A 19,792-nucleotide genomic window follows, 5' to 3' on the forward strand; every position below is an offset into this window, starting at 1 on the left:
GTTTTAGGCAGAATCTGAGTTGGTATCGCAAGATAGGAACAAGCTTCTCAAGTTACTAAACAGCACACTGAATGCGTTCAAGTGCCTTCGCAGGGCAGGTATCTAGGCAGCTTATGCTAACGAGGGTTTGTAACCATAGGAAGAGATGACTTCTAATTTTTTTCTGTAATTTCCTGTTTCGTTAAACCAAGTGTAGGAAATCACATGCAAAGAATGATATACTAGTGCAAGACTAGGACTGCACAGTAGACCATTTAGAAGGCAGGACATGTACAAGGTGGGACACAAAACTCACCTGATCATGCATAAAGTTTATGATACAAGCTTCATCACTGCAATCTCAAGTTTTTTCGCTGCAAATAGGTAAAACAGCATAACGAGGGAATAGCAGATCATCCACCAAAAGGTTAAACGTGAAGTAACAGTTGTATTGCTTTTTGAAAGACGTACACTACAGTTCAAAAAGCTTTGGAGCTCAAGGCAAGAATAATTAGAAACATTCATGGCATGGATGATGTGGAAAGCCAGACTAGATTATCATAATCACCTCTTTTGAATATGAGATACATCAATCTGCCAGAAATTAAACAGTCCCTATAAAACCACAATGTTCTCCAAAAGATTTTGCCTGTAACATAAAATACCTTCAGTCTTTCTTATAAACAAATGCATTCATAAACATATGATAAAGAAAAAAAAAATTCTGCTCCCATTTTGAGCTATAAAGCCTTGCAAATAAACAAAAAATGAGACAAATTCATAGAGTGATTTCCTTGAAGTGGATAAAGCAAGCAAGTAATTTTAAGTAAAGTAATTTTAAGTAAAGTAATTTTAATACGATTATTTGAGGCTACTTGTATTACATAGAATAGTAACCTGTCTTTGATATGGACATATGGTAAAACATACTTATTGGCACCAGCTTAAGCAGGAGTAAGTCAGGAAGAAGGCTACTGCGGTATGCCATCTCCGTGAGCACTTCTCCTGAGATGGCTGCAGTGGCAGTTTTTCCAGTTATGGTTCTGTTGCTTAGTGCACTCGGGCTACAACTCTGCATGTCGCCATTACAGTTTTGAAGTACAGAACAGAAGATTCTGTGATTCTGTGTGATTCTGTGTGACTGCACTAACAGTCTGGCAAAACCCACTGAAATTCAGAGTTAAGAACGCTGGAAGGTTTATCCACAGGAGAAAAGAGAGTAGTTAGTAAACTGCATTTCCCAGGATACATTCACTTCACAAAATATTTTATAGAGTTGGTTGGTTGTCTTTTAGTACTGCATACTTTACCAGAGTTATCAGCTGACCTGTGACCATGCTATTTAAAACTAACTGAATACTGATATAGGTGAGGACAGATGGAGAAAACATACTAAAAATGCTCATGTTTGTCTAATATGAACCTATTGTGTCATTTAATGAATTTCAAAAAGAACCCGAAGCAACTTACTGTCTTGAGAGTAACAGGATTATTCATACCTCGTGCACAAAAGAAATTAATTGGTCTGACTGCAATGAGAGATAAAAGTTATTCTCTATCAGTGTGTTTTTAATGAATATCATATACAGTGCAGATGTATAAAACAGAGCACAACTTCAGCTTCATGCTCTTCACTTCATTTTACTTACCACCAATTCCTATTTCACTTTTAAGGTCAGTACAAGATTGGAAAAGAAACAAGAAAAGACAGTGTTGAAGAATACTTCTTAAATCATTAGTTGTTTTGTCATTTTAATGGTGTTAGACTTTAGCAAATTTATGAGGCATAAACTAGTTAGCTTTACAATGTCCAAATACTGTTAATCTTAGAAGACTGCTCGTTTGAAGCCTGTGCTGTCCACTCAATTTACAAACTGCCCCTATTTCCTTAGGCTGATGATGTAACTGCCTTATTTGCAGTGTCTTGGTCAGGATACAAATACTGTGGGCTCTGCGATGAATTTGCTCTTGGAGGTGGTTGTGTACTAGTCAGTCTTTCAGAATTTCCTGGTGAATTCTCCCTCCAACTTGGACTTGCCTGCTCCTGAGACACTTCCCACACAGATGGGCATGGGGAGGTAAAATTCATGGTGGATCGTGAGAGGTAGTTCTCCTGAAGACCTTCTTCTTGGAGGCACCTGCTTGAAAGCACTTCTTTTTCTTTGGAGTTTCGCCATTTCATTCTTCGATTCTGAAACCAAATTTTCACCTGTTTGCAAGTTAACGAGAGTTTATTATCATTCTTTTCTTTACACAAGAAGTTCCAGTGCTTGTCATGGAATCAGAGTCATTTGGATTGCAAGGAACCACTCCAGACCACAAGATCTAACCTCCTGCACAAAGTGGAGCCAACTGGAAAGTTAGACCAATTGTTGAGGGCCTTGTCAAGTTCTGAAAATCTCCAAGTGAAAGAGGATGAGTGCTCCGATTGCCGTTCCCAGGCTTTTCTGCCCGCCCCCCGAACAGTTTCTGCCATACATATCTCAAGCACTTTCACTCCTGATGCATGCAAAGAAATAAAATCGTACCGTCACTCTCTCACTCTCTTTCAGCTGTACTCTGCATCTACTCCAGCACCTTCAGAATCCCACCTGCCAGTGGCTACCACGTTCATTTTCTGCTGTTACATACCCTCACAAACATTTTTTCCAGTTGAGTTTTGTGCTCTTCAAGCCAGGTACTTTTCCTTTGTTTTCATCTGCAGCTAGGTCAGGCCCCTGAGATTCCAGACTGGGCTACTGCCACTCAGCACTACCATTAACTTACCCATTCAGTCAGAACAGCTCTCTGGAGGCATTACACCCTCAGCTAAACTCTGAACTCCTGCAGGAGGCCAACTCAGACTTACATGAAAAATCCCATTAAAGCCATCTTAACAATTTTTCCTCAAAAAGACAGAAAGTCACAGATGTTCTGCCTTTCCTTACCTGAGACTCCTTTAGACCCAGGTTAATGGCCAGTTTCTTCCTGTCTGTTTTACTGATATACTTCTGCTTCTGAAACATTTTCTCCAAAGCCTTCCTCTGGTCTTCGGAAAAGACAGCTCTTCTCAATATACCTCTCCGGGCTTTGGAGTTAGACTCCTGGGTCAGAAGAGGCAGGACACTCTCCTCTCCTAGCGGAAATGGAGGAGAGTTTCACATAATATCTAACACATATCGAGAAATATTAAGTGCTGTTCATTATAATGCTAGAAGACTACTGTCCCGCTTTTGATTTGTTGGTGTTTTAAGTGTGTTGTAATGCTTCAGTCAGGTTCATTAAGGATTAAATCCTCACTTGGATGTAGAGGTGTTGACAGTGGTCAAAAGTCTCCCCTTGACATAGTAAAAAGTAAATCAGATGAGTTCATAGAGGAACATTAACACAGGGCCCACGCTACTGTAAAATTCAAATATAGTCAGGAAGAGACTTCTCCACTTTTCTTTGCACGTTATCATCACTGAGTGAACTGAAGTAAGTTTTCCTAGAAGTTTATTTTCTCCTTGTGAGAAATGTAGACCCAGATAAAAGTGGTCTGTAATACTGATTCAAAGAAACTAAATAGGCTTTCTTTAGTTTTGTTTACTAACAAAAGGCTTTCAGAGTTAACTGTTTGTCAGAAAATCCCTGGCCATTCACTTACTCATTCACAGTTTCATTCTGGAAACTGCAGCAATTTCTTAACTACAGTATTTGGGGCGTACTTGAACCTACTCCTTTCAGCCTGGTTTCTAATCCTTTGCCATCTCATAGCATGTACTGGGGGAGCATTTTTCAGTTAATCCAATCACATCCTCTTGGTCCATGCCTAGAGGGAACCCTACCCTGGAAAACATCCTCAAAGTTGGGAGAAAGCTACAGCAGAGAAGTAGAAGTGTTCACATTGTCCCTTCATTGGCCTCACAAAGAACACAGAAAAACAAATCCAGACAAATCTCTCGCCTTCCTCACACCCAACAAAGCCTAAAGCCATAGTGCTTTCCCATGCTCCCTCTCCCCTAGAAGGATGTGGTGTACAGGGAGCAGTCCCTGGTGAGGCTTGGTACACCTCCAGCACTCCTGGCTTCCGCAAACGCTCGCCCAGGGAGCAGTACCAGAGGCCAGTTGAATAGGGCCTCTCACTAAGCGCTGGGTGTGATAATGGCACAGAGCAGTTGCAAGCAGGCCAGGAAAGAGCTGTCCTTTGATTCAGAAACCTGTGCCATGGCTATACAGCCACTGACACTTACAGTTCTTCCGTGAGAGGGCAGCCACAAAGATGGCTTTGGTTTGTACCACGTGCAAGTTAGACTCTACTGGTACAAGCTGTCCCCCTGTTGATGGCACCTTCCCTCATACATGGGCCAACGTTGCCATCCCAGTTTATAGCTGCAGCAGCTGCAGAGGTGTGCTGCTGTTTGGTTCCTGTCGAGGATCATTTTCATATCAAAGACAATGGCAAAATTCCCATGTAAAGCAGATTTTCTAAAAGATTGCACATTCTTTCATGAAAAAGTCTATCCATTCCAGTTAGCTGGGGGCAGGGGGGGCGGTGGTAAATACATTTGTTCAACAGATATAATGCTCTTGGAAATACAAATTAAATCCAGATGCAACTCTCACAAACTGTGCCTTGGGGCTACATCACATTTCAACTTCTGTATATTGTACATATATACACGGGTATGTGTATTTTTAAACACCCACAGAGAAACAAACACACATATACTGAGGATACTGTAGAACTGTGCATGTATAATGATGGAAAGCTGAAGTGTATATGTGTGTGTCTTGCAAAACTGACTGAATACTTGTGGTGCATGTGTGACTGGTTTGGTATTACATACATTACCACTGTATCCTGCCTCCAGCTGTGAGCAGTAGAGAAGAATATTAGAAGCTCAGCAAGTATACAATGTTCCTTCTCTAAAATACATTGCCACTGTCAAACACAACTGATTTAGGGACCACTGCATTCTGGTAGACATGCCTTTCTTGAATTTTTCTACACCTTAAGAACCCATCTTTACATTTTGTCCCTCATAATAGCCTGTGGCAAAAAGTAATTATTATGATTTAAAATGTTACAATATAAGGAAGTCTGAATTTATACAAATGCTTTTCAATTTTCAAAATTATATTTCAGATGCAAAAATCATAACCTACTGGTTACTCTCCTGATATTTATGACAGTGAGACACAGTCAGACTCCATCGAAACCAAAATAAACCATCTGCAGAACAAAAGTCAAAATGCCACAATGGAGGTTTCTGTAAAGGGCAAGCTGGATTCATATTTCTCTGAGGAGTGCACAGCCTCCTCACGACCCCTACCCCAAGCTTCCGTCCTGCCCATGAAGCTGGGGGCAAACACTGGTCCTTCTTCCTCAAGTGTGTTTTCTCTCCTTCTTGTTTGAATTTGGTGAATTTAGGTACCTTTTTCCAGGTAGCCTCTGAGTAGTTTGACCCACCAGCCATTCTCCAGTTTTCTGGAAGGTGTAATCAGACAGCAGAAGAGCTGGTACCTTCTCTCATCCCCACTGCGGGACGAGAGACACCAGCAAGGGAAGAGGCGTAACAGGGCTGGTCCTTGCCTCCTGGCCTCCATTCCACAATGGAGTTGTCAGCCAAGGACAGAGGATGCCAGATTATGTGACCCCTTAAAATTTGTCTTGCCTGGCTGGTTGTTAACAGTCAATCAGCAAAGAAACAACCTTCTGCCAGAGCCCTGAGGCGCCAATTAATTCCTGTATGGGCAGTATGTCGGGTACAGCCTAATACCTATATTAGACTAACTTAACAGTGAAGAATCTACATGCTCTAAGGCCAATACGTGACTGATTTTAAAAGATTAATTAAACAAAATTTAGTGGTAAGTGGAATGCTCACAAGCATTAGCAAACAGCCACTCCATCAAAAAATTTGTAACTTGTGTTTGGGGTAACGAATACTCAGCCCCAACTGACTAACCTAGAGAATTTTTTTAAGAATACCTCATATTCCAAAATGCATTCCGACTGTTCACACAAAAACTAAATTTCAGTTTGTGGATTACAGGATTTTTTAGTATGGTGGGACTGGCACTCATTCAGACATTACACAATTCCATCAAAATTAAGTAAGTCAGTTTGTAGCCTGTTGCTCCAACCTTGCATCAGAAGGTTCTGACATATATGTGAATCTGTTAACAACTATTTCCTACGCTGCTGGCTTGATTTTTGTTTTGCTTCACTTTAAAAAAAAAAAATCTTTCCTTTGTATCCTAATATATAGTGATAAATGTCCTCTTAATCTGTGGAACAATCTTCACTTGCCTTCATGGCAGAGACCACCTTGAAGGAGCAAGTAAAAGCTTTAGTCATGGTTTCCATTTTTTCATTTGAATTCAATACATTCTAGTTAAATGGACAATTAATAGGTCACTTCCAAAATAGTAGTGTATCAGTCCTGGTTAATAAACAATCCCCACAGTTGATAATGGGCCTATGTATTCAGCAAGTCCCTGTATACACTCAGCTCATCCACTAAATCCCTTTTCAGGTAGACAGGGTTATATGGGAAGATGAGCTAGAATGAGTCTATAAAAGTCAGTTTCATTCACTGCTTTATTTTTCAGTCAAGTGCTTTAAATGGTGTCCAGAAAATCTCTTGGAATGTGAGACAGGAGAAAAGACTGGCACATAGAGTATTGCTTTATGGCCATACAAAAGGGAAACTGACCCTTGCCCAGGCCTTTTCAATGTGAAATGGTTCCTAAAGTTCATCTGCACAGTGAAAAATTGTGGTGAGGTCGCGTGTGGATGAGTAAAGTGAAAGTGGTGATTGGTCATGGTGCTGTCAGCCATTGTGGGAGAGCCGAGGCCATGTAAAACGCTCTGTGGGAAAGTGTCAGCCCCCTAAAGAGGTGCTCAGAAGCTTGCAGCTCATTAAACTGCCAGCATTTGCTGCCTCACTTGTCAAGAATCATTCAACTTAGCAACTGCCCTTCTGAATCGTTCATAAAACGCATGCACGTAGTCAGGAAGGGTTTGAATGCAACTCTGGTGTATGCTAGAGCACATATAAGCCCCAAATTTCATTTGGATTTGCAAGGCAATTTGTGCTTTTTCTCCATTTTGAAAGACTAGGAAATGCCTCTTCTGTTTGCATTCCTGGGCCATAAACACATGAAAACATGAATATCCACTTTTACACTATGGCACGCAAACTTCACAATCAAGGTTAAATTTAGATTTGGATTAAACAGAAGTGTGTTCCAGGTCTTAATCCTGAATACATAGTGTATACTGTCCATAATTATCTTCAACTTACTTCTTCAATTTTTTACATTGTAATTAAAAACGAAAAATAAATTAAACGTGCAGGCATTTGACTGCTACAAAAAGAATGACTGGCTTATTTAAATAACGCTAGAGCTTCCTGAATCATAATTTATCCCTAACAGACATTAAAATGCAGTATCCATTTTAAGATCTTTCAGCTCTTTTCTTTTATTTGCAAATGTTTATTGACACAGATTTTTAAAAGAGTTACTGATTTTAAAGAATCTTTTCTAGCAAACTGAAAACAACGAGCTTCCCTAGGTTAGCCCTGTCTGGGTGTCTCAATGCCATTAGAAACCTCTCACAATTGTTCAGTGTACTTAAGTTTGATAAATCTTTGGAAACCCTCTGAATAGGATTGCTGTGATTTTACTAAGGAATTAGCTGCTGCCATTGCATTACCAATTAGTTTTCCAGAACACATTAAATCCTGCTGCTTTGGTTTACAGAATAACTCAAGCATTACTGATGAAGCATAAAAACTTACTTGGAAAAGCAGTGGGGGATGCAGGGTGCTGACAGGACCCACCGCAGCATGCTGAGTAGAATGGCGGGGCTCGGAAAAAAAAGTGTTTGGAAAGGGCTGCAAAGAAAGCACAGATCTAATTGATTATCCATTGAGCTTAGGTGATATTCATAACAACAGTCCTCCAAAAAGTCAGTGTGTAAAGTCCTGCCCCACAAGTTCTTTTTCCTTTTTTCCAGATCATGATATTTTTAAGGCAAACAATGATAAACCAAGTAATTCGTCCTTAATTTAGCAAGGTTACTTCATGTGTGTAGCTTAAATACAATATGCAAAACTCTTAATACATTTATCATAAGAATGAAACTCTGCAGATTTGAAATTTACTTCTGTAGTTTCTATGATTGAGCATGCTTAAATAATAAATTGTTGAAATAATGAGTATAACGCATATGGAGGTTATTTTAAATAATTCTAGTAAGCATGATATCCTAGAAAAACATCATCTGAAAGTGAATCCTGTCTCTTCTGCTTGTGCTCCAACGCTGTTATTAGTACTCAGTTCAATAAGATATTCAATAAATAAGAAATCTTTATGAACAAATTCTATAAAATGAAATGATGAAATATGAAATAAAATGAGATGATCCAGCTGAGCTCTACAGGCATAAACTACAGGCTCTGATTCTGCTCTTCTGATGATAAACTTGTCCTTGCTGGGAAAGTGCTCTAAATTTAAATAAACCACTTGCTGAAGAAGGCTCTGCTTAATACAGTGAAAAATTGCAAAATCATCCCAGAGAATTAGGTAATACTTGGTAAAATTTCTAGAGAATTTTTTGAACCAATGAATCAAAAGTCTCTGATATGTCTAAAAAGTGCTTCCAAATATTGTAAAGGTCTTCATTATCTAATAATCCCTTTTTTTTGTTTTTTTTCTATAAAGCTCATGGGCTTTTCCATTAATCTTAATTATTTTTCAATTTCTGCTTGTACTGGTCAGCTATGAAACTTGGAATATTTTTTTCTTTTGAAAATAGTTACATCATGCTTGCTGAAGTGTACGCTTGTAAAATGTGATCAGCACCAAAACATTTATGTCACTTTCCTGCCTCAGTTTAGGCAGAAAACAAATAGTTCTAGACTTTGTCCTGTAGCTTTTCTAAATATCTATAAGTAACCTGATTAATTAAAAAAAAGTAATTGCATACCTAGATAAAAAAATAGAGAAATAAACAGGAAGAAAGACAGCTAAATAGACAAAAGCAGCTAAGCCACATTCTTAATTTTTAAAGATTTTTCTGCTGTAATTAAAACCAAAAATCACCCAAAATTAGGTTCCTGAGTACATATTAGGGCACCTTAACAACTTTTCTGATGTTCAAATATGCTGATCTCCCAAAGCAATAAACTATTGCTGTAGAAGCCTAACTCTGAACATTTTGAAAATATTTACCTCTATTTTTTGTCTGATTGTAATTAAAAATTGATAAGTGTTTTATTACTACAGTTTTTCATCAACACTTTAATGTTTCTAACAAAATATAAATATGCTCCCAAGAGGAACTAATTGCCTATTTTGAGGTGTATGTTTGCAAAACATATACAAAAAGGAATTATTTACTTCAGGCACTAGCATTCTAAAGCTTCTCTTCCACTCAAGACCATCAAATGTGGAACTGTGTCCTAGGGAGCTTGAAAGAGTGAAGGACGTGCAGCCAAATTTTACCTATCTTGTATATCCAAGGGGCTTCAACACAAGGGGTGAGGTGTGTAAGTTGGAAAGGATTTGACTGTAACTGAAGAAGCACAGGAGATGGAGAAGGAAAACACCTGCCAGAAAATCTCAGCCATCCTCCTGAACATGAGAACTTGTTCTTGACAGTACATTTTATCTGCCACTAACATTTTATCTGCTGCAGTTTCCAAACTCCCAGGTGAAGAACTTTTCCTCCTTGCCTTGGGAGCCACATTCCTCACGCCATTTTCAGGTTTCCATTACAGTCATCCACTTCTAAAAATACAACTTAGTAGACAGAAGGTACAACACTCCATTTCTTTGCTTCCTCTTCACAGGTCTCACACATTCCTTGACTTCTATAATGCCCTATTCCCCTTAATCATTGCTTGAGCACCTTACTCATGCCACACAATTTTTTCAGACATGTTGGCCTGTCCTTGATGCTCCCTGTTAGCGTTTCTTAACTCTCTCCAGTTCCTTGCTCTTTTTTGACAATGTGGTGCTCATAACGATATGTGATACAGCCAGGAGGTATCTGCATAAATCAGAACTGAATAAACTACTGCTTCAGATAGATAGTGTGTTCCTGCAAATAGAGGAATAGGAAAGGATAGGTTTTCTCCATTCACTAAATCTCTCAACAAGCAAGCTGCAAGCATAAAGGTCAGGAGATGGATCAGGGTCAAAACTCGAGACATTGTGTTTAAGGAAATTCCAAACAAGCCATGTATTTCCATGGATGTTGTTGGCAATGATTTAATGCACTAGCACAGCACCATTCTGCTCAAGTCACTGGAAATCATGCTTCTGGCTTTCTTGGGCATTTTACTTAATTCCCTCAACCAACTGCTGTCTTTTCTGTCTGCATGGCATGTATCCCTCTAAGGCAAAGCATTTGCTTAAGAAATAAGATGCAGGTGATATATAACTCTGACCCAAGTGGTTTCTGAGACCATTTCTCAAGATTGATTTATTCTAGAGCCTGTGGAATAAACAATGGCATTATGTCACCCTAAATCTATAGCCAAACTCTACCTTAGGAGCCCTATGTAGAGAAAAATGTTAATGCTTCAACCTAACACATACAAGTCTGTTTTTTATCTTTGATAGAAAGAGCAGAGAATATTCATTCCATTAAATGGCTTTCATCATCTGTGTGAAACTGCATTAACAGAATGAAAATTGCACAGAGAAAAATTATATATTTAACGTGTATGTATTTCAGAATTATACTGTGACTGTACCTGTAGGAATGACAGAAAACCTACCAGTGCCGAGGACAACATACACAAAGCATTGCTTATGCTTTTATTTTCTGGTCACATATACCATATCCATTCTACCAATACTTGCTGGTCAAGTGATCTGAAGCAAACATTGTCTGCTGTTCACATAAGGCTGAAAATTGCTGAAACATCAGAATACTAGCCCTGTATTTGCTGGCCAGAATGGAGTACACTGTAACCAAAAAGCAGCTGCTGCTTCCAGCCGTGTGGAACACACATTAACCATGGGCCAAATCCTAATAATTTGTATTCAAGATACCTAATTCTTTTTCTGCTTAGCATTCCCATTTCATAAAAACAGAGACTGTGTGGAACTAAGCATTTCACAAGAGTGAGACTTTACAAGTTTAGCTTCACAGATGCAGGAAAATAAAATATCAGAGTAGGGTAAAGTGCCTTCTGGGTCTCCAAAAACTGTACTATATGCTTTAAAAGAAAATGTATAGGGTCATAAATATAAAAAGATTAAATATCTAAAATGAAATCAATAATTTATTTATATTTTTTCACAAAACAAATTCTTTTGACACTTGCTACATGTAAAATTTTAGTAATAATGCTTATTTACATTCAGCTTTGTGAATTCAAAGTGGTTTACAAACAGATAATAAAGTGACACTAAGCATCCAAATGGACCTCAAGTTCATCCAGTGCTAAAACTCAGAGATTAATTCATATACTGATATTTTAAAACACACTGCCAGCTCTGAAGATATTCTAAATTCAAAAGCCCTCCCATCCTAAAAGGCATGCCAATAGCGGGACTAGAAGTTTTCCCTCTAACTATCCACCATTTTAAGAGTAAGGCTCCCAAGTACAACTCATTTCAAACAGGTATGTAATTATAAAATGGTATATTATTCAAGACACTGTTTGCTTTTCCTAATCCTAGTGTTGTGAAATGACTCAGGAAATGGTGTAGACCATTAGCCAGCAGGAAAGGTGAAAGGGATGAAGGAAAAATGGCTATTGAAGAAAAGCAAGCTGATGGTAAGCTTCTGGTATTACCCTCCTTTCACTACACATGCTGTTAAGTTTGTTGGGGTTTTTTACAGCTAACTGATAAAAATGCAGTATAATCCTGTGAAAAGAGCTGAAACACTTCTGAAGAATGACTGAGAAAGCTGCCTAGAGCCAGCTAACAAGAAACAGTAAGCACAGGAACAGATAGACCTCAAGCTGTGTAAACACAGCCCTTAAATTCTCCAAGTATTGCTAAGTCCATATGAACTGCTTTCTACAGTGATGCCCAGGCTCCAGTCCTGGCAGGCAAATTAAAAATATTATCAGTAAAATGATCCCATTTCATCTGAGAACCTCAGATGCTTTGCACCCATGAAGCGGGTGCATTCTTGGCAATGATTAAAGCAGGCTTTTGCAAAGCTGCAGGAAAGTTTCATGTCATGAAGAGCTCCCTACGAATATTCCAGCAGTGGCTCTGCCAGGTTACTGGTCCAGCTGAGCCACATGGCACCATTTCTGCTCCTGAACCACAAGCCCTGGGCCTTGCAATCATCCACAGCTATAGCCTCAGCAGCTACTGTGTTTAGAGTTCAATGCTCCAGCAGGAGTTGTGCACCCCCAAAGCATTTCAGCTAGCTGAAGGGGAGCCCCTGGCCATGAGAAGGAAGCTACAGCTGCTGCCATATCCCACCAAAGGCAGTCACCACCATATGAACCTGGAAGAACTTCCTGCAAGAAGCTTGTGGTACAGTATCCCTCAGAGCTGGCTTCCTTGCACTCCCAAAGCCACTGCCTATTTGCTTCCCATTCATTCCTGTAAAACACAATTGCATGAATGCTCAAAGGAAGTCAAGCCAAAGGGCAGACCAGAGCAGAGCAGCATACACAGATCAGTTTTAAAATATTTGCAAATGTTCATAGAAATGTTTATAATTTTGAAAACCCCCCAGTCTCGGTGGGGCTTTCAAAAATTAACATAGTCGTCATGCCAGAAAGGCTCTGAAATGTGCTCACAGCATGATCATCGCTTCCCTACATCTACAGCAATGCAGTGGCTGACAGAGTCACGCTGCAGATTAGTCGAGATTACGTGAATCGCTGTCAGTTTTCAGAGGCATCATTCACATGCCTTAGTATTAGGGCATGATTTGCTGTACATAGAATCATAGAATGGTTTGGATTGGAAGGGACCTTAAAGATCATCTAATTCCAATCCCCCTACCATCAGCAGGGACACCTTCCACTAGACCAGGTTGCTCAAAGCCTCATCCAGCCTGGCCATGTTTTTTTCCACTTGAGGAAACAAGGGTGCCTCAGACTGGTGACAATGCATGGTCAGATTTCATTTCTGTGACAACCCAAGCCAACATCCAAACCCCACACCATTTCCAAAGACTCCATGTGTCTCCTGGTGCCAGCATTAAAGGTGGCTTCCACCCTCTCCATGCCTCGTATGCAGCCTTGCAGTTAAGAAGAAAGATGGGGATCTGGAAGGCTGTGGATTTACCAGCTCTGTCTCCGGCTCCGTCCTTCTCCTTCAAGATGCCCGTGTGCTAGTGTGCCCCACTGCTTTCTGCTTACCAGTTCTTGTCAAAAGGGGCATTACTGTCACTTCTCTGTCTACAAGTTCAATGTGTTGTCTAAGCTCCTTGTCTGAGCCTCCTGTACAATGAGAAGAGATAAGTAGCTCTATATAATAACTCATGACCTTAAAATAGACATCTAAGAAGATAACTTGTGTCATCCTCTGGAGGTGTCTCTCTGTATTGACTATGGATTAAACAAGATATTTAGACAACACAGCTATTTTTTATTAAACAGCTAAATTATTATGATATTCTTCTTATACTTCATAGGTAACATCAAAAGAATACAATCCTCTGTACAGCCATAAATACTCTGTAAAAAAAATAAAAATTCAGCCATAAAAGGCACTAAAGTTATTTTCTTTGATTTTCAACATATTTCAATGTGTTCAGAAATTATTTCCTCAAGCAGGGCAAAATTAGGGTCATATGCTGTGACAGGACAATTCACTGGCTTTTCATTGTTGCAGTCCTAATTTGAAATCTTACAATAGGCTAAAATGCACCATTTATTCCAGAGGTATGCACCCATTAGCTAAAATTTCCTATCTGGACCAGTCTTTACTTCGTGCAGTATTGCCAGCTCCAACCAGCCAAAAGTCTCAAGATTGGCTAAACATTGTTGGAGTGAACAAATAACAAATGGTGAATTCTCCCCGCCCTGCCCCCCCCCCTTTTTTTTAAACACATGAAGTTTTTGGTCTTTTTACATTTGTACAAGGAAATACTTTTCCACGTTGAGATCTTGAGATATTCACATAGTCACAAGATTCCAGGGGTAGGGACTTTAACAAACAATACCAAATTGTCCAAGATTCATGTGGAAGAAGTAAAATCCTCAACATACATACAAAATATCTCAAGAGAATTATGTACTATAACTTCAGAAAAAGGCAGCCTCTCAAGGGAAATTTTCCTAAGCTTTTCAGCACAAAGCAAAGACCACTTCTCCAACATGACAACTCACCTCAAAGAAATGCAGCCCATGTTACTGAAAATATTTAGATGCATAACTTTATAAGGATCTGGGTCTACATATCTGGCATTTGAAACAGCCTCCTACTGCTTTATATACCTGCACTTGCTTTCATTTTGAAGAGACCACCTTCCCAATTCTGCTATGGGTCATGATTGACTACAAAAGTACCATTTAGAAAAATCAGAGTAAGAGTTATTTTGCAGAGCAGCACTACACAAGAACGCGTAACACCCTCAGCGGGCAATGGAGGCAGACAACTTGCCTTCCAAAATTCCAGGGAATTTGTTAGTGCAAAAAAAAAAATCACAGTACAGTGTAACCTGAAATTTGCACTCAAGCAGAGAACTTGCCTGATACATCAATCCTTATCACATTCATGGGTTTTCTAAAAACACAAAGAATATACTACAAGATTTCAGAAGACCAGTTAATTCTGCAACACAAACTACATTTTACAGAAGTTAATTCGCTGACTGTAGGCATGACTGATTCCACTGTTTCCCCTTGGTGAATTGCTTTTCTACAAACCCCACCACTTGTCTTCCTAGTGCAGCTTGGAGATCTTCTGGTAGTGCTTAAATCTTACTAAGGACCAAACCTGGGATCCTCTTCCTTTCTCAGAGGCTGCACAGCAAGAGTCACCAGAGGCAAGAGCTCTGCCCAGCCAAGTCTCATACTCCCTGCTGAGCCCAGACTGTTCTCCCTGCTGTGCCCAGACTGTTCTCCCTGCTGTGCTGGAGAGTATCACTGGCACGAGTCTACCTCTGGCAACCTTACAATGAGGACAAATATTTGTCCTTTAAGAGCCATTTTGCAGCCACTCTTAAGGTATGCTGGGCACCCCAAACCAATTCTATTAAATGGCTCACAAAGTTAACTGGAAGCAGGAAAAGATGTTGTACACACTCTGTGATTTCTGATACACACAGAAACTTCTCTGTCTCCAAAGACAAAGTTTTAAAATAATTAGGGTGTCTCAATGCTCCTGGCAATCAGGGCATAAGAAAAGATGCCAAATAGATATTCCCACTCTAAAGAAATTTTCTATCCCCAGAAAACACCAACAAAGCAGGAAAATCCTGAGACTTGTTAGTCAACTTGTTGCCTGAGTGAGGGCAGCACGTTCCAGAAGCTCGTACAAGCCTAGAGGGAGATGAGATAAAACACTTGGCTCTTTCCTGCCTTTTATTTTACTGAAAGTTAGTGTTACATGTCACTTGCGGAGACACTCTGGCTGCCACTTGGTTTGAAATCAATAATTAATTAGCATTATTCACTAAGAGGGGGTCTAAAATGAAGGAAAAAATCACTTAATTTCAGTAATTCAAATATCTCCTGGTTGTCATAAAGAAACACAAGAGATTTTACTAAAAATGGGCAATAAGGTATATTTTTTAAGGTAAGAGTGTAGCAGGATAGAATTGCTGTCATCACCTGAGGGGGGAAAAACTGACACTGGTGCAAAGAGTTAGCCTGCAGAGGAAGGCTTGGTTCTATCTCCCTGCAATGCTCCCAGTTTTCTGTATTACCTTAGGCAAGTCACCTCATCTCTTTTTGCTTCAGTTCCTCCTCTATGCAATAGAGATCTCTGCTATCTCACTGGCACACTGTGATGAAAAATGCATTAAAATGTAAAGTACTCAAATGTTACAGACAGAAAAGCTACATCTATATCACATAACGGATGTTTATTACTATAAGTCCAATTTATGTTTATGATATACTGGTTCTAATTGCCTTTTTTTGGAGTTATGTACTGTACTTTATTCTGCTTTATTGTATTCTGATACTTTAGGCAAAAATCCCATAAGCTCAATTTTTCATCAAGTTTTGCAATGGAAGTATCTCACTGTTAAATTTATTTGTTTCGTTGCACTTTACAGTTTCCTTTCTCTGTTAATCTGTCAAAATGCCAAGACTAAAGCAGGAAGGCAGATTCTTGCCACATATGACCATATTCATGATCATACCACTAACGACCATACTCAGGCTGTAAAGCACTTACTGTCATCCTCCTCCAGGGCAAATCATTTGAGAGCAGAGATTTTCAGAAAATAATTTCAGGTGGCAGAGTAACTTTGCATTTTTCAAGGAGGTCACCCTGACCTGATGTCAGCCAATACTTCTGGAAACCAAGTCAGGAGGAAAGATGTGGAGTGGACTTCTTTAAAGCACCGGTGCTACAACAGACTGCATGTCAGCATCCTCTGGATAATTTTCCTATGTCAGAAAACACTGAGGAAAACTGTCAAGTCTTCTAATTTATCCAGAAGACAATGACTGGACTGGAGTGCGAGGAGAGGGACCAAATACCAGATTACCAAGCAGAAACTGAGGACTTCCTCTGCGCTTAAGAGTCCATTAGTTTACTCAGAACTTTTAGCTGGAGCTTCTCTCACCCTTTAAGAGGCAGTGCAAGTATAAGCTGCATAACTGTAGTATGTTTCACTGGGAAACGCTGGTTTACAACAGTGCATTTTAAAAAGCTTTTAGCCAAGAAGAACAGAGTCTTGGCAGCCAGTGTTTAAGAAGCAGAACCACATTCTGCACTGCTTTATCCAGTCAGGGCTACAAATACACACTGTATGCAAAGTTCTCACAAAGCAGAAGGCAGCATTATGCACATATTGTATCAAGGCAAAAGGTTCTTCAAAGAGAAGAATCAGACCCCCAGCGCACAGGTTAGGAGAAATTCAGTTCAGCCAGACAGAAACACAGTGCTCACCATGCCCACTGGAGCCTGTGGGCCCAGTTCAGCGTTTCTTCACAAGCAATGGGGCTTCAGAGCAAGATGCCAGAAAGCCTGCAGGAATCCCAGGCTGGTATAAACCAGCATACTGCTGCAGAAGCTAAGTGAGTTTATCATCTAGCACTAATGCTCCTTCTGCTTTTCAGTCCTAAGTTTTATGTAATATGCTACTTGTTCATGCAGTTGTATTTTTAAGTCAAAATAAACAAAATTCATTTTTAAAACCTACGATTTTATTACATTTCATTTCTAAAAATCAGTGGAAAGTGATTAATTTTTCACAGACAACATAAATGTATTTCTTTCAAGCCCATTTATTAGATGATGTATCTTACAGTACATCGTCTTTATACTCTTGTACTCTCAAGTACTCTTGAGAGTACTTTCTCTGATTTTCATTTAGGATAATTTTGGAGAACTCAAAACACGTATTCAGATAAGCACTTTAAATGGTCAAACTAAACCCTTTGAAACCTGTAAATTATGAGAATGGAAACTTGTTGATAAAACTCTGCTGCTGAAGAGTTACACAGGGAAAAGCTACCATGACCAGATGTCACAGATCAAGAGTGCCATCCCACTCGGTCTCCTTTGCTGCCATGGATAGCAGTTTTACAGTTTACAGAAAGAAAACAGAATTTTCATTATTTAGCACTTTTTTAGAGTGGTAAAAGGTACCCTTTTTCACCTCTCCTTGATAGGTTCTGTGGATACATGTTGGTTTTGGAACTATAAAAGAGGTACAGCTTATTCAGTTCAGTCCCTGGTGTGATTTTATATTCCTTCCTTTCTGAGAACTTTTGATGACCTCACCAGAATTTGTGACTACACGAGCAATACGGATTACTGATTCAAAAAAATCTGAAATTTTACAATTCTCTTTTCTATAGCTTTTATTTTTTTAATTTTAAAAATCCTGGATTATGCCAAGCTAGTTTGTTAGAGCACTTTTAGTCCCTGCATGATCTATAAAGCACTTGCTAGTTCAGGAAGACTAAAAAAACATTTTTCTTTATCATGTTCAATAGCATTATAAAGAACAACATTTTCCAAAATGCCATGTGATTGGAGGAGTCCAAATAGGAAAGAGTTTATTCCTCCAAAAACTCACAAAAATCAGTGAATACTCACAAAAATCAGTAAATTAAAAAACCTACCTATTATTAATTCCTTGGTTAAAATACCTTCATTAGTCCCTCAATGCTAAAATTCTTTTTCTTCCAAAACACTCTTTTGCCCTACCACTGCATAAACAAGAAACATAACGGACAGACTCTTCACCCCAGCCTTACTCACAAACACAAGCATCCAGCCTGAAGAGTTCCCCCAGCATACACGTACACTAGAGAGAAAAGACTCCTTAGAAACCACAAAATATGGCTCAGCAGAACAGTTGAAATCTAATTTACATTTATGAAAGTTCAGACACCTAAGAGCTCTCATCACTTTAAGACATGTAAATCAGATCAGAATGAATAGCCCCTGTTAGAATATATACCTCTTTGTTGTATATCTTCTACATTTGCAGGAGAGTTTTATTCTGAGTGCATAATGCACTCAGTATTTCTGACTGCTCACATGTAAGAAAAGCTCACACTGAAATCCCTGGGAACTATGGGATCAGAAGAAAGGTAGGATTGGACTTGAAACCACTAGGCAGAGCTGCAACACCTTTGCTAAATTCCCAAGTACCACTGCAGGCCGATCAAAGGAAGAACTAATCCTAGAAGCAAGCATTTGAAAAGCTGCATTCAGGAGCTTCTGTAATACTTAGAATAAGTTTACCTGTAGCAATGAGTGCTGAGGCATCTGCAATCTCCCCTTTTATGTGTGCTCTGTACACGTAAATGTAGCATTTTCTCTAGAGCTTTTTTTTGGGGGGGAAGAATATGCACCTAATTACAGAAAGTTTATACTCGTCCTGTTTCCTGGCCTGGCCTATAGTTAGTTGAAATAAACATGTTTAACTAACTGATATGCTTAAGATAACACAGCAGCTGAGGTCCAGAATATCCAGAAATAGTTTTTTGACGCCCTCCTGCCTGCCTTTAAAGTGCATGATGCTAAAGGATCAAAAACTGTTCTGGATTTTGCAGAACAGTTTGTAGAATTTAACTGAAGTAAAATTATGCTTAAAAGAAAACAACTGTTATTAGTTCTAGTTCTAAAACGAGCCTTTTGGCTTCACAGCTTAAAGCCTTACTTCGATAAATATGATTGTTTGTCTTATTTACATTTTAAACTGCATGATCATATATAAAAATTCTGAAGACAGCACACAAGGCTAAAATAAATGTATCTATTATAATGGAAAGGCAAAATACAAAATATATGGTGAGCCTAATATCGAATGTGATGGATTAACTCTGAGTTCAACTTCAAACAGTCCCATGACTGACAAAGCGCACATTCCTAAAAATGGCTTTAAAACTCTCTTCCTGTCCAGACAAAACACATTTATATGAAAATCGGCACACTGAAGAAGCACCACCTGTTCTGTAGGACTATGTGTTTCCCGTGGCCCGCGGGCCCGTTCGGCGGAGCCGCCACAGCAGCGCGGTGGGCAGGCCGGCCGGGTGCGGGGAACCGGGCACCGCGGCCCAGCGACACGTCCCTCTCCACCCCCTAACGCGCTGGCTTTTCCTTCAGCACCAACCGCACCCGACTGCTAGTTACAGACCTTTCACGCAGATATAAAGATTTATTTTTTCCCTTCTGATTTTGTAAAAGCTTCCAGAAAATTGCCTGCTTTCCTTGTATC

The 19,792-nt window shown here is 39.4% G+C and overlaps 1 protein-coding gene across 1 annotated transcript; it reads right to left on the minus strand.

Annotated features, from left to right (window-relative positions):
* Positions 1 to 1,453: 1,453 nt before the first annotated feature.
* DBX2 (developing brain homeobox 2) lies at positions 1,454 to 7,841 on the minus strand. The gene is made up of 3 exons (XM_010174814.2): positions 7,749 to 7,841; positions 2,907 to 3,094; positions 1,454 to 2,188 (listed from the first exon to the last, which is right to left on the minus strand). The coding sequence occupies exons 2-3, from the start codon at positions 2,982 to 2,984 to the stop codon at positions 1,868 to 1,870; spliced, it is 399 nt and encodes a 132-aa protein (XP_010173116.2). The 5' UTR covers positions 2,985 to 3,094; positions 7,749 to 7,841; the 3' UTR covers positions 1,454 to 1,867.
* Between the last annotated feature and the right edge of the window lie 11,951 nt (positions 7,842 to 19,792).

This window comes from Antrostomus carolinensis, unplaced genomic scaffold (genome assembly GCF_000700745.2).
Source record: "Antrostomus carolinensis isolate BGI_N321 unplaced genomic scaffold, ASM70074v2 scaffold24850, whole genome shotgun sequence".
In the NCBI taxonomy this organism is placed as follows: Eukaryota; Metazoa; Chordata; class Aves; order Caprimulgiformes; family Caprimulgidae; genus Antrostomus; species Antrostomus carolinensis.

Coding starts and splice junctions, on each gene's coding strand:
- DBX2 (XM_010174814.2), bottom strand. CDS start 2,984: ATGTTTCAGAAGCAGAAGTATATCAGTAAAACAGACAGGAAGAAACTG. Junction 2,189..2,906: donor TGGGTCTAAAGGAGTCTCAG/GTAAGGAAAGGC, acceptor ACTTGCAAACAG/GTGAAAATTTGGTTTCAGAA.